This window comes from Microcebus murinus, chromosome 5 (assembly GCF_040939455.1).
Source record: "Microcebus murinus isolate Inina chromosome 5, M.murinus_Inina_mat1.0, whole genome shotgun sequence".
NCBI lineage: Eukaryota > Metazoa > Chordata > Mammalia > Primates > Cheirogaleidae > Microcebus > Microcebus murinus.
The window spans coordinates 78380433-78394310 of record NC_134108.1 but is presented as its reverse complement, the minus strand read 5'-3'; the positions used below and the strand labels follow the sequence as shown (position 1 = coordinate 78394310).

At 43.2% G+C, this 13878-nt stretch overlaps 1 protein-coding gene and 1 pseudogene across 2 annotated transcripts in view; one reads left to right on the top strand and one right to left on the bottom strand.

Annotated features, from left to right (window-relative positions):
* The window catches only part of SLC17A5 (solute carrier family 17 member 5), an 87941-nt gene extending 86941 nt beyond the window's left edge, over positions 1–1000 (bottom strand). The window contains exon 1 of one of the 2 annotated variants that reach the window (XM_076003184.1): positions 696–1000. In XM_076003184.1, coding sequence (XP_075859299.1) covers positions 696–777 — 82 coding nt within the window. In that variant the 5' untranslated portion in view covers positions 778–1000. The remainder of the gene's footprint in view (positions 1–695) is intronic. The other variant, XM_012788775.2, reaches the window with a different exon arrangement.
* A 12138-nt stretch (positions 1001–13138) lies between these two features.
* Positions 13139–13878, top strand: LOC142870896 (ubiquitin-conjugating enzyme E2 C pseudogene; annotated as a pseudogene).

Below are 13878 nucleotides of genomic sequence, written 5' to 3'. Positions count from 1 at the left end.
CCTATCTCGAGGATAACAGAACTGTTACCTAACTAAAACTGTGGACTGCTAGACGGGGTAAAAAATGAAATGTCTGCAATATTTTAGTCTCTTACTGGACAATGTCAAGATGTTCCCTGGGCTATTGTGCAATAATTGCCCTCCGCATACTCACAAATGTTAACCCCAGTCTTTTTTTTGTCTCCCCTCCCCGCCCTAGGAGCGGCCAGATCACATGCCGACGGATATGCAGTTGCAGAGACCTGGCGGCGACAGGGAAGGAGAGCTAGCAGCTCCACCTGGCCCTAGACCCACTGATTTGCAGACCTCTCCCCCAGTTCGCTCTTACACTGGGGTCCTCCGCCCCGCGCTCTGCCCACTGATTTGAAGGCTCTCTCCCAGTTCCCTCTTTCGCGGGGTCCCCAGCCCAGCACTACCGAAAACCACCGCGAGCCCGGCCCCGCGGGGCTGCACCTGCCGAGGCCCCGCCCGAGTCCCCCGCCCGCCCTCGCCCTCGCAGTCCCCGCCCGCCCCCCGGGGTCCCGTGGGCTTCTGGGCTCCGAGGCGGGCAGAGCCTGAGTGGGGCCCTGAATGGGCTCCCCTTCCTCGAGTCCCCCGGTGGCTCCAGCCCCACCAGCCCAAGATGCGGCTAGCCCGGCCACGCTCGCCCCAGGACCGGCGCCCGACCGCAGCCCCTCGACGGCCCGGCCGCTTACCGGCTTCGGCCCGCGGGGCGCCCTGCAGAAGGGGCGTGCTGTCTGTGCCCTCCTCGCCATCGTTCACGGCCGGGGACCTCATGACGCCCACGGGGAGCAGGTGCGCTCGCGGTCCGGCTAAGAGGAGCGCCCGGCCTCCAGTGCCGCAGCCCCTGTGCCAAGCCGGAGGGGCTGGGCGGGCGGGGGCGCCCGCAGGTACCGCCCCCGGCTTGGCACCGCCCCGGCCACGTCGTGTCGCTGCGGCCCCGCCCCCGCCGCCATCTTAGGTGCGGGCAGCCGTGGCCGGGTCGGCGGGGCGCGGCGCACTTCCGGGAGACCCGGCCCTGCCCGCCGCTGTGCGCTCGCCTGGCGCGCGGTTCTCGGAACTCTGCCCCCTTGGGAGGCGCAGGGGCCGCCCCTCCGGGAGCGAGGATGAGCTGCAGCCTGGCGGCGAGCGGTGGGGACTGGATCTTGCCTAACCACGGGGAGGGCTTCGGTCGAAGTAGGAAGGCGGATGGCGTGCATTTGACGTCCGGTCGTCAGCAGTAAATCGCCACGACTGTTAGCAACCTTTGTTCAGTCTACTACCCCGTGACGGCACCTTGTCCCCGCAAGAGCTCTTGAGGTGGAAAAACAGTAAAGGAGAATATATTTATGTTGTGCCCCATGAAATTGTCGATTTTATAAGTAAAAGTAATCCAGTATGGGCAGTTTCATATGGTTCCAGCTGTAGAGCCCTCCGACGTGCGTGAGTGTGTTATATCCCCCCTGCAGGTTTAATTCCGACAGATTGTGCCAGCATTTGCTGACTCTGAGAAAGTGTAACTAGGAAAATTAAGAAACCGGGAAACTGGCCTTGGCAGGGCAGAGCTGGAGCCGCTGGCAGGACCGAGTGCATTCAGCAGCTGTCTGTCATGGGTAGCATAGGCCATCTCTGGGGAGATAGAAAGTAAGATGTGGGGGTGCTCTCGGGGAGTTCGGGTAGACAGGGAAAACTCGAGCCGATAATTCAGTAAACCAGGCAAGAGGCTTGGCAAGGTCCACGCAGGAATGAAGGGGAGGGTCCTTTGCCCAGCAAGGACGGTGAGGATTTCTGAAGGCATCCCCGACCTCCAGGTCAGTAAATACTGGGGAAGTTTTCAAGTTAAAACAACAAAATCAAGCCTTGTTTCTGAGTTACTGAAATTACCATGCAGATTTTAAACTCCCAGAGGGTTGTGGAAAAATGCCACCCAAACTTGATTATGCTCACAATCACCTGGCAGGTCCTTTTAAAATGTAGATCCAGATTTGGCAGGTCGGGTGTGATGGTTAATTTCATGTATCTACGTGAAGGGTGTTTTTGGATGACGTTAAGTGAGCTTTGAGTAACGCTGGTTTTCCTCCATAATGTGTGTTGGCCTCATTCAATCGAAAGAACAAAAGACTAGCTCCGTGTTTGGAGTCCTCTGGCCTATATTGTGTGAGCCACAACCCTATAATCTCTCTCCTCTCTCCCCTCTTCCCTACCTCCCTCTCCCCCCTCCCTTCAACTATCTCTGTCTCTTATCTCCTATTGGTTCTGTATTAGAAGCCTAATACATTTGGGATGGGCCTGAGATTCTGTATTGCTAACAAGCACCCAAAAGACTAAGGTTGTAGAAGTTACAGAGGAACAGCAAGGTTATAAGGATGTCCACGAAAAAGAAGCTAAACTCTGTAAAATGATTTATTTATTTATTTATTTTTGAGACAGAGTCTCCCCTTGTTGCCCAGGCTAGAGTGCCATAGGGTCAGCCTAGCTCACAGCAACTTCAAACTCTTGAGCTCAAACAATCCTTCTGCCTCAGCACCCCCCTAGAAGCTGGGACTGCAGACATGTGTCACCATGCCTGGCTAATTTTTTCTGATTTTACTTGCCTGGCTAATTTTGTTTCTTTTCTTTTTTTTTTTTTAGTAAAAAAAATAGAGGTCTGGGGTCTCAGTCTTGCTCAGGCTGGTCTTAGACTCTGGAGCTGAAGCGATTTTCCTGCCTCCTAGAGTGCTAGGATTATAGTCATGAGCCACCAGGCTGGCCTCTGTAAAATAATTTAAAGAGGTTTATTCTGAGCCAAATTTGAGAAACATGGCTTAGAGCTACGCTCAAGAAGCCTTGAGGAAGTAGACTTGCTGTGGTTGGGCCATGGTTTTTTTTTTTTCTTTTTGAGACAGAGTCTCACTTTTGTTGCCCAGGCTAGAGTGAGTGCTGTGGCGTCAGCCTAGCTCACAGCAACCTCAAACTCCTGGGCTCAAGCGATCCTCCTGCCTCAGCCTCCCGAGTAGCTGGGACTACAGGCATGGACCACCATGCCTGGCTAATTTTTTGTATATATACTTTTAGTTGGTCAATTAATTTCTTTCTATTTTTAGTAGAGACAGGGTCTCGCTCAGGCTGGTTTCGAACTCCCGACCTTGAGCAATCCGCCCTCCTCGGCCTCCCAGAGTGCTAAGATTACAGGCGTGAGCCACCGCGCCTGGCCACAGTTTGGTTTTATACATTTCAGGGAGACAGGAATTACAGGTAAAGACTTAAATCAATACATGGAAGGCGTCCATTGATTTGGCCTGAAAAGGTGGGACATCTCAAAGTGGGGGCATACAGGTTATAGAAGGGTTTAAAGACTCTTTGATTACTAATTGGTTAAAGAAATAAAGCTTTGTCTAAAGGCTTGGAATGTTTTAAGTTAATACATTGCCACACTAGAAAATATATTTTTTCCTTGTGGCCATGGTGTTTTATTATAAAAATAGAATAAAAATGTCAAAAACAAAAGGATCCTTTCTAATTTAATGAAAAATTTGTTATATTTTATTGTTTTCTGTGCATGAGTTATATGCAACTTGAAAAATAGTTTTCTGGGCTCCCAAGATATAGAGATGTGTAAGTCAGGGGCTCGTGGCAGTTAATGTGTTAAGATAAAAGTCTGTTAATCAGAGACAAGGCTCTGGACATATACCCTGACTCAAGTGATTTTATTATGTATATTGAGGACCTGAAGGTTTGTCTTGCATAACCTTACACTTGTTAATGAGATACACAGGATAACTACAAGAAGAAAGGGGAGCATGATGAGGCGTGTCTGACCTTCTCATGGCTAGCAACTCAGTTTTAGGGAAACCCCTTGCCCAAGAATGGGGTCCATTCAGTCTGTTGGTAGTGGGGGGAGAGTGAGACCCTGTCTCTACTAAAAATAGAAAGAAATTAATTGGCCAACTAATACATATAGAAAAAATTAGCCAGGCGTGGTGGCACATGCCTGAAGTCCCACCTACTGGGGAAGCTGAGGCAGGAGGATTGATTGAGCCCAGGAGTTTCAGGTTCCTGTGAGCTAGGCTGATGCCACGGCACTCACTCTAGCTTGGGCAACAAAACGAGACTCTATCTCCAAAAAAAAAAAAAAAAAAAAAAAAAATACAATTTGTTTTTTTTGAGACAGAGTCTCACTCTGTTGCCCTAACTACAGTACTATGGCGTCAGCCTAGCTCACAGCAACCTCAAACTCCTGGGCTCAAGCGATCCTCCTGCCTCAGCCTCCCGAGTAGTTGGGACTACAGGCATGTGCCACCGTGCCCAGCTAACTTTTTTTTCTATATATTTGTAGTTATCTAGCTAATTTCTTTAAATTTTTTTTTAGTAGAGAGGGAGTCTCGCTCTTGCTCAGGCTGGTCTCAAACTCCTGAGCTCAAATGATCCACCACCTCGACCTCCCAGAGTGCTAGGATTATGGGCATGAATGACCGCACCCAGCCTAAAAATGCAGTTTTTATTTGAGAAGTTTTAGGTTTACAGAAAAGTAGGAAAGATAGCATAGTAAATTCTTTGTACCTTTTGCCTAGTTTGACCTGTTAAGATCTTCTATTATGATATCTTTGGCACAACTAATGAGCTAATATTAGTTGATTATTATTAACTGAAATTCACACTTAATTTGTATTTGTTTAGTTTTTACTTAATGTTCTCTTTCCGTCTCAGGATCCATCCATGACGCCACATTACATTTCATAAGGATAGGTCAGACTTTCCTTGTTTTTTGCTGACTTTGACAGTTTTGTAGAGTACCAGTGAGTTTTATAGAAAATCTCTCAATTAGGGTTTGTCTGGTGTTTTTCTTATAATTAGACTGGGGTTATGGATTTTTAAGGGGAGATCAAAAGGGTAAAATGCCATTCTCACGGTATAATTTCAAGGGAATGTGCTGTCAACATACCTTATCACTGATCATTATCACTGGTAATGATAAGCTTCATCACATCACATGCCTGAGGTAGTGTTTGTCAGGTGTTTTTGCCCTGTAAAGTTACTCTATTTTTCTCCCTTTCCATACTTTTTTCTTTGGAAGGAAGTTAGTATGTATATTCTTCACTTAAGGGAGGGGGAATTATGTATACTCCACCAGTTTGAGGGGCAGAATTCTTTTTTTCTTTTTGAGACAGAGTCTTACTTCGTTACCCAGGCTAGAGTGCTGTGGTATCAGCGTCAGCCTAGCTCACAGCAACCTCAAACTCCTGGGCTCAAGCAATGCTTCTGCCTCAGCCTCCCGAGTAGCTGGGACTACAGGCATGTGCCACCATGCCCCGCTAATTTTTTTTTCTATATTTTTAGTTGGCCAATTAATTTCTTTATTTTTTTTTTAGTAGAGACAGGGGTCTCGCTCTTGCTCAGGCTGGTCTTGAAGTCCTGACCTTGAGCGATCCTCCTGCCTCTGCCTCCCAGAGTGCTAGGATTACAGCCCAGAATTCTTTTATATGGGAGATTTGTCCATTCTCCCTCATTTATTTACTCAATTATTTTTCCCCTGCCCCACCTATTTACTCAATTATTTATTATTATTATTTTTTGAGACAAGGTTGCACTCTGTCCCTTAGGCTAGAGTGCAGTGGCACAGTCATGGTTTACTACAACCTCAAACTCCTGGGCTTAAGTGATCCTCCTGCCTCAGCTGCCCAAGAAACTGGAACTACAGGGGCAAGCCACTATGCTGGGGTAATTTTTTTATTTTTTGTAGAGATGGAGTCTCAGTATGTTTTTCAGGCTGGTCTTGAACTTCTGGCCTCCGGTGATCCTTCTGCCTTGCCCTCCTCCCAAAGTGCTAGTTAGGGTTATAGGCATGAGCCCACTGTGCCTGGCCTAACTCATTGATTTATATTAGTATGAAGTCATGATTATTTATTTTATACTTTGGGGTATAATGCAACACTATGTTTGTTTTTTTTTTTTTCTTGCTCAAATTGTTCCAGTTTTGGTGACTGGGAGCTCTGTCAGTTGTGTCTTCTGTGTCTCTTTCACATGTCCTTGTTGTGTTTTTTGAGCACTACCTTACTTTCTGGTGCAATAAGATGTTTCAGGCTCATCTTGTATGTTCTCTGTCCCTTACATTTCTACAAGGAGAATGATATTAGAAAATTAGACCTGGGCACTGGGTGCACTTCCTACTAGTGTGTCATTAATTCTATGCCTAGAGGGGGAACTTTTGTTGTTTTGTTTTATATTTTTTGTTAATTTTTAAATTTTATTTTAAATTTATTTTTTTTCCAATGTGAGAAAGCAGCATTTTGTTTTTGTTTTGTAATCTTCCCAAGAGGATTTTTATTTTTAATTAATTAGTTAATTATTCTTAACCAGGAGGATGTAGGGAAGGATTTTTTAAAAAGTCTTTGATTCTTTGATGAGGCCGGGCGAAGTGGCTCACGCCTATAATCCTAGCACTCTGGGAGGCCGAGGCAGGCAGATCGTTCAAGGTCAGGAGTTCGAAACCAGCCTGACCAAGAGCAAGACCCTGTCTCTATTATAAATAGAAAGAAATCAATTGGCCAACTAATATATATAGAAAAAATTAGCCGGGCATGGTGGCGCATGCCTGTAGTCCCAGCTATTCAGGCTACTCAGGAGGCTGAGGCAGCAGGGTTGCTTAAGGCCAGGAGTTTGAGGTTGCTGTGAGCTAGGCTAATGCCATGACACTCTAGCCAGGGCAAACACAGTGAGACTCTGTCTCAAAAAAAAAATGTGTTTGATGACACCATGTTCCTTTTTTTTCCCCTGCCATTTACTTCCTGATTGCTTACAACCATAGAAGATTGTTATTGATGCTATTTGATTATTTTTCAGTTGGCAATTCTTTCCTTCACCAATACTCTAGACCAGCACTGTTCAGTAGAAATATAATGTAAAATAACAGATGAAATTAATTTGACTTAAAAAAATTATTGAAATTAATTTTATAATATATGTTATTTAACCCAATGTATCAGTACAACATGTACATGTAATCAATATAAAGTTATTAATGAGATATACTTTTTTCTGGTACTATTAATAAATCTTTGAAACCCCCAATGTGTATTTTGTACTTACAGCACATCTCCCTTAGGACTGTCCATATTTCAAGTGCTCAATAGCCAATAACCGCATGGAGCAGCATAGCACGTGACGGCTGACCTTCCTACCTCCCCTGTCCTGTCTTTGGAAGGGAAAGGAGCATCTTTTGGGCAGAGTGCCTAGTTCAAAAGCCTCTAGCTGTTTTCCTTTTTTGTAAAATGAAGATAGTGATAGAAACAACCTCATAGGGATGTTTTAAGGATTAAATAATCAAATATGATAATGCATGTAAATCACAGTACGGTACCTGGTGAGTAGTAAGTTTCCGCATGTGTTTGTGTTAGCTATTAGCATTTTCTTGGGTTAAATTTGCTTTGCAAAATGACTTTGCCCATCTTAGGAGCTCCCATTTGATTTTCATTGTATCTCTTTTAAGATACATGTCACATTCTAAATGGAATTTTGTAGTTAGTAGTTGTTTGTTTAACTGTTTTTTTTTTGTTGCCCAGGCTAGAATGAGTGCTGTGGTGTCAGCCTAGCTCACAGCAACCTCAAACTCCTGGGCTCAAGCAATCCTCCTGTCTCAGCCTCCTGAGTAGCTGGGACTACAGGCATGTGCCACCATGCTTGGCTAATTTTTTCTATATATATATTAGTTGGCCAATTAATTTCTTTCTATTTATGGTAGAGACAGGGTCTCCCTCTTACTCAGGGTGTTTCGAACTCCTGACCTTGAGCAATCTGCCCGCTTCGGCGTCCCAGAGTGCTAGGATTATAGGCGTGAGCTACTGCGCCTGGCCTGTTTAACTGTTTTAGTTTCCTTTTATGACTGTAGGTTTCTAAGAGCTGGGACCAAGTCTTATTTATCTTTGCAAGCTGAGCAGTTCCTAACACGGGTCCTTGCACTGAGCTCGCTCTCTCTCTCTCTCTCTCTCTCTCTCTCTCTCTCTCTTTCCCAGGCTAGAGTGCCATGGCATCAGCCTAGCTCACAGCAACCTCAAACTCCTGAGCTCAAGCAATCCTCCTGTCTCAGCCTCCTGAGTAACTGGGACTACAGGCATGCACCACTATGCCCGGCTATTTTTTTCTATATATACTTTTAGTTATCTAGCTAATTTATTTCTATTTATAGTAGAGACGGGGTCTCCCTCTTGCTCAGGCTGTTCTGGAACTCCTGAGCTCAAACGATCCACCCGCCTTGGCCTCCCAGAGAGTAGGATTACAGGCATGAGCCACCGAGCTCAGCCTGCAGTATTGGTTTTTCAGCCCCAACAACACAACATGTATATATATTTCTTTATAAATATATATATTTTTTCTTTCTCTCTTTTTCTCTCTCTCATACATATACACACTACAAACACTTTTTCTCTCTCACATACATACACACAATACAAACACTTAGGACTTAAAAAGGATGAACTACAAACTATCTATCAACAACAGATTAATAACCAGAATATGCAAAGAACTCAAACAACTCAATAGCAAAAAACCCAAAAATCTAGGTAAAAAGTGGGCAAAAGACCTGCATAGACATTTCTTTAAAGAAGACATACAGAAGGCCAACAGGTATATGAAAAAAATGCTCGATATCACTAAATCATCTGAGTAATGCAAATCAAAGCCATAATGAGATATTATCTTGCCCCAGCTAGAATTGCTATCATCACAAAGACAAAAAATAACAAATGCTGGTAAGGAATCAGAGAAAAGGGAAGTCTTATACACTATTGGTGGGAATGTGAATTAATATAGCCATTATACAAACAGTATGTAGGTTCCCCAAAAAACTAAAAATAGAACAAATATATAATCCAGGAATCCCACTGCTGGGTATAAAAAACAAGGGAAATTAGTATATCAAAGAGATATCTGCATTTCCATGTTTATTGAAGCATTATACACAATAGCCAAGAAATGGAATCAACCTAAGTGTCTATCAATGGGTGAATGGATAAAGAAAATGTGATGTGTGTGTATATATATATATATATATACACACACAGACATATATATACACACACAATGGAATTTTATTTAGCCATAGAAGAGTATGAAATTCTGTCATTTTCAGCAATAGGGATGAAATTGGAGGTCATGTTGAGTGAAATAAGCCAGACACAAAAAGACAAATATTGTATGTTCTCACTCATATGTGGGAGCTAAAAAAGTGAATGGAGAGAGTTAATGGTAGTTATAGGAGGCTGGAAAGGGTAGAGGGGATGGAGGGATAAAAAAATGTTGGTTAATGGTTTTAAAAATGCAGTTAGAGGGAATAAATTCTAGTATTTATCTAGTTTCTCTCCCCGGTAGGGAGATTATAATTAACAATAATTTATTGTATATTTTCAAATTAGCTAGAAGACAAAAATTGGAATGTTCCTAACACAAAAGATAAATGTTTGAAGTGATGGACATCTGTTACCCTGATTTAATTGTTACTCATTGCTTGCCTATACCAAAATATCACATGTACCCTCAAAATATGTATAACTATTATATATCAATAAAAAACTCATCTACAAAATTAAAAAGGATGAGAAAAGTTAACTATAAATGTTCTGATTTTTTCCCTGGATCATTTCACATATGCTCTTTTTATTTTTGAGACAGAGTCTCCCTTTGTCGCCCAGGCTACAGTGAGTGCTGTGGTGTCAGCCTAGCTCACAGCAACCTCAAACTCCTGGGCTCAAGCGATCCTCCTGCCTGAGCCTCCCAAGTAGCTGGGACTACAGGCATGCGCCACCATGCCTGGCTAATTTTTTCTATATATATATTAGTTGGCCAATTAATTTCTTTCTATTTATAGTAGAGATGGGGTCTCGCTCTTGCTCAGGCTGGTCTCGAACTCCTGACCTCCAGCAATTCTCCCGCCTCGGCCTCCCAGAGTGCTAGGATTACAGGCGTGAGCCACCGCGCCCGGCCCGCATATGCTCTTGGATGAGTGCACCCCACTTTGGAGATCGTTTGTCTAGAGATAGAATGCAAATTCTTTGGTGTAGAACATAAGGCGTTTATAACATGGCCGCATTACATTTCCAGTCTCATCTTCTACCACTGCTACCTCCTGCTCTGCGCTTCACACATTGTTCTACTCATTCAACCTTATGTGTATCATGTTTTCCTTGTGCTGTTCCCTCCACTTGTTTGCTCCTTTTGTGTATGGTAAGCTCTTATTTGTCTTTTTAGGCTAAAATGTCACCTTCCTTTTAATGATTCCTTGCTAATTCCTCTCATACTCTGTGTTCTCATGTATATTAAACATACCTTTGTTTTAGCACATTGTGTTAGGGTTATTTAAGACAGTTTAATAGTGTGTGAGTCATTGTTTGAGAGCAGGGACCTTGACTTATCTTCCACTGCCAGCTTCAAGCAGAGAGAGCAAATATACATGGGGCCCCATATTATATGTGAGGCACGGTCTGGGTTACCATGGGGATATATATACAAGATGTATAAGCATGGTTTCTGCCTTCTAGGATCTTATAAGTGAAAGATACCTTGAAGGAAATATTTCTTCATACCATCCAAAGGAAATATAAAATATTTCCCTGATAGTTATAGAAGTTACAGGACATATTTTTAATTTCTGTTTTCTAGAGAGCTATTGGTATATGATTAATGTCTTCCAGAGGAAGAGTGATCATGTTTTTAGGAAGGACTTTCAAAAATGGATAGTTTGGACATAATTTTCCATATCCTGTTTCCTTTAGGTTGCTGTACTGTCAAATGTCTTCAGTGTTCAAAATATAAACAAAATAAGATAGGCAAATGTGCAGTTTTATGTTTATATTATAGCATGCACTCATTGTTTTCAGAGCAAGAGTTTGAATTTCCTCAGTGCTTTACAACTTAACAATTGGGCAATTCTTTTGACATATCCAAGAGACATGAGTATTATTATAAGCATTTTAAATAGGGAAAGTAAGATGGCAATTGAATGAAGTGATCTGCCGAAGGTCAGTGAGAGCCACTATTACAATTCAGATTATTGCCTTTCCTAGTATTCAAATCCTAGGATGGTACTTCTTCATAATTCCCTTAATTTCCTATACCTTGTATTTCCTGTACCTTTGTATCTTAAAACTTGGAGCACAATTTCACTTAGTCTTGGAAGTCATTTCAATGATAAATATATAATATGTGGTCAATTGCTGATTACAAATTATATGGCTTTCCTTTGTCAATTTCAGTTACTTGCTATAGGGGAGATGAGAAAGTAGCCATTTAAAAAAAAAAGATATAAGTAATATTGCCTCTGTGAAAAGCCTGGAAGAGATTGATATTTAAAATTTTAACATGTTGAAAAATTTAAGAAGACTCGTGATAGTTTTATCTCTTTAACCTCAGGGGATTTAAAATAAATCATATTTTGCAAAGACCATAAAATATCAGTGGAACAGATAGCAAATCAGCTGAGAAAATCACCCAAGAAGCACAAGAAACAGAGTGACCTTGAGAAATGAGCTAGAAGTGCATGCAAAGCAACTCAAAACTAAATGACTCAGACAGATGAGAAGATTAAGGTTCAAACCTGTTCTTCTAATATGTGAAGCCATAGGGTGTTGAGTCAGCCAGTTCTGATCATCCTTTTTGGTTAGAATTCTTTCCACATATACATTCATATTTTCTTTTCTTTTCTTTTTTTTTTTTTTTGAGACAGAGTCTCACTCTGTTGCCCAGGCTAGAGTGAGTGCCGTGGCGCCAGCCTAGCTCACAGCAACCTCAAACTCCTGGGCTCAAGCAATACTTCTGCCTAAGCCTCCTGAGTAGCCGGGACTACAGGTATGGACTATCATGTTCGGCTAATTTTTTCTATATATTTTTAGTTGTCTAGCTAATTTCTTTCTATTTATGGTACAGACGGGGTCTTGCTCTTGCTCAGGCTGGTCTCGAACCCCTGAGCTCAAATGATCCGCCCACCTCGGCCTCCCAGAGTGCTGGGATTACAGGCGTGAGCCGCCGTGCCTGGACAACATTCATATTTTCTGACTAATAAAAGATACAGTGGCTCAGAAACTAATTGTTGTTTTATAACAGAAAAGAATGCCCCAAATCAATGGAATATTTTTAAAAAACCACTGTTCTGAAGTATAATTAATATATTAAAAACTACATATAGGGCCGGGCACGGTGGCTCATGCCTGTTATCCTAGCACTCTGGGAGGCCGAGGCGGGCGGATTACTCGAGGTCAGGAGTTCGAAACCAGCCTGAGCAAGAGCGAGACCCCTATCTCTACTATAAATAGAAACAAATTAATTGGCTAACTAATATATATATATATAAATTAGCCGGGCATGGTGGTGCATGCCTGTAGTCCCAGCTACTCGGGAGGCTGAGGCAGGAGGATTGCTTTAGCCCAGGAGTTTGAGGTTGCTGTGAGCTAGGCTGAAGCCACGGCACTCACTCTAGCCTGGGCAACAAAGCGAGACTCTGTCTCAAAAAAAAAAACAACTACATATAATGTATACAATTTGATGAGTTTAGACATATGCCTACACTTCTGAAACCATCACCACAGTTAAGGTAATAGACATATCCATCTCCTCCAAAAGTTTCCTTATGCCTCTTCAGTTTTGTTTTTGTTGTTGTGAGAATACTTAATCTGAAATCTACCTTCTTTTTTTTTAATTTTTATTTATTTATTTATTTATTTTTTTGAGACAGAGTCTCACTTTGTTGCCCAGGCTAGAGTGAGTGCCATGGCGGCAGCCTGGCTCACAGCAACCTCAAACTCCTGGGCTCAAGCAATCCTCCTGCCTCAGCCTCCCGAGTAGCTGGGACTACAGGCATGCGCCACCATGCCTGGCTAATTTTTTGTATATGTATTAGTTGGCCAATTAATTTCTTTCTATTTATAGTAGAGATGGGGTCTCGCTCTTGCTCAGGCTGGTTTCGAACTCCTGACCTCGAGCAATCCACCGCCTCGGCCTCCCAGAGAGCTAGGATTACAGGCGTGAGCCACCGCGCCCGGCCAAACCTACCTTCTTAACTTTTTTTTTTTATTATTATTTTTAATTTTTTTTTAGCTTCATCTTGTGATTGGCTTACTTAACCTTCTTAACTTTTTAAGTGCACACTACAATATTAATAACTATAGGCACTATGTTTTAAAGAAGATCTCTGGGCAGTTGCAGCCGAGTTTTCAGTGTTCCTGTCTTCTTGCCAGCGTCGCCCGGATGGCCTCACAAACCCGCCACCTGAACCTAGCCTAGCGGGGGAGCCGCCCCGGCCCCGTGGGCAAAAGGTTGCAGCAGGAGCTGATGACCCCCATGATGTCCGGTGACAAAGGAATTTCTGCCTTTCCTGAATCAGACAACCTTTTCAAATGGGTAGGGACCATCCATGGAGCAGCCGGCACAGTATATGAAGACCTGAGGTATAAGCTCTCCCTAGAGTTTCCCAGTGGTTACCTTTCCAACGCACCCACGGTGAAGTTCCTCACGCCCTGCTACCACCCCAGTGTGGACACCCAGGGTAACATCCGCCTGGACATCCTGAAGGACAAGTGGTCTGCCCTATATGACGTCAGGAGCATCCTGCTTCCCATTCAGAGCCTGCTAGGAGAACCCAACACTGATAGTCCTTTGAACACACATGCTGCTGAGCTCTGGAAAAACCCCACAGCTTTTAAGAAGTACCTGAAGGAAACCTACTCAAAGCAGGTGTCCAGCCAGGAGCCCTGACCAGGGCTATCCGGACTCTCCTGTGTTGTCTTTTTTTTTCTTAGATGGTCTGTCCTTTCTAAGATTTCTGTATAGGACTCTGTATCTTGAGCTGTGTTGTTATTATTTTGTTTCTGTTTTTTAAATTAAGTCTCTGGTTGAGCCCTTGTGAGGTATATTAAATAAATACATTTTGGTTGT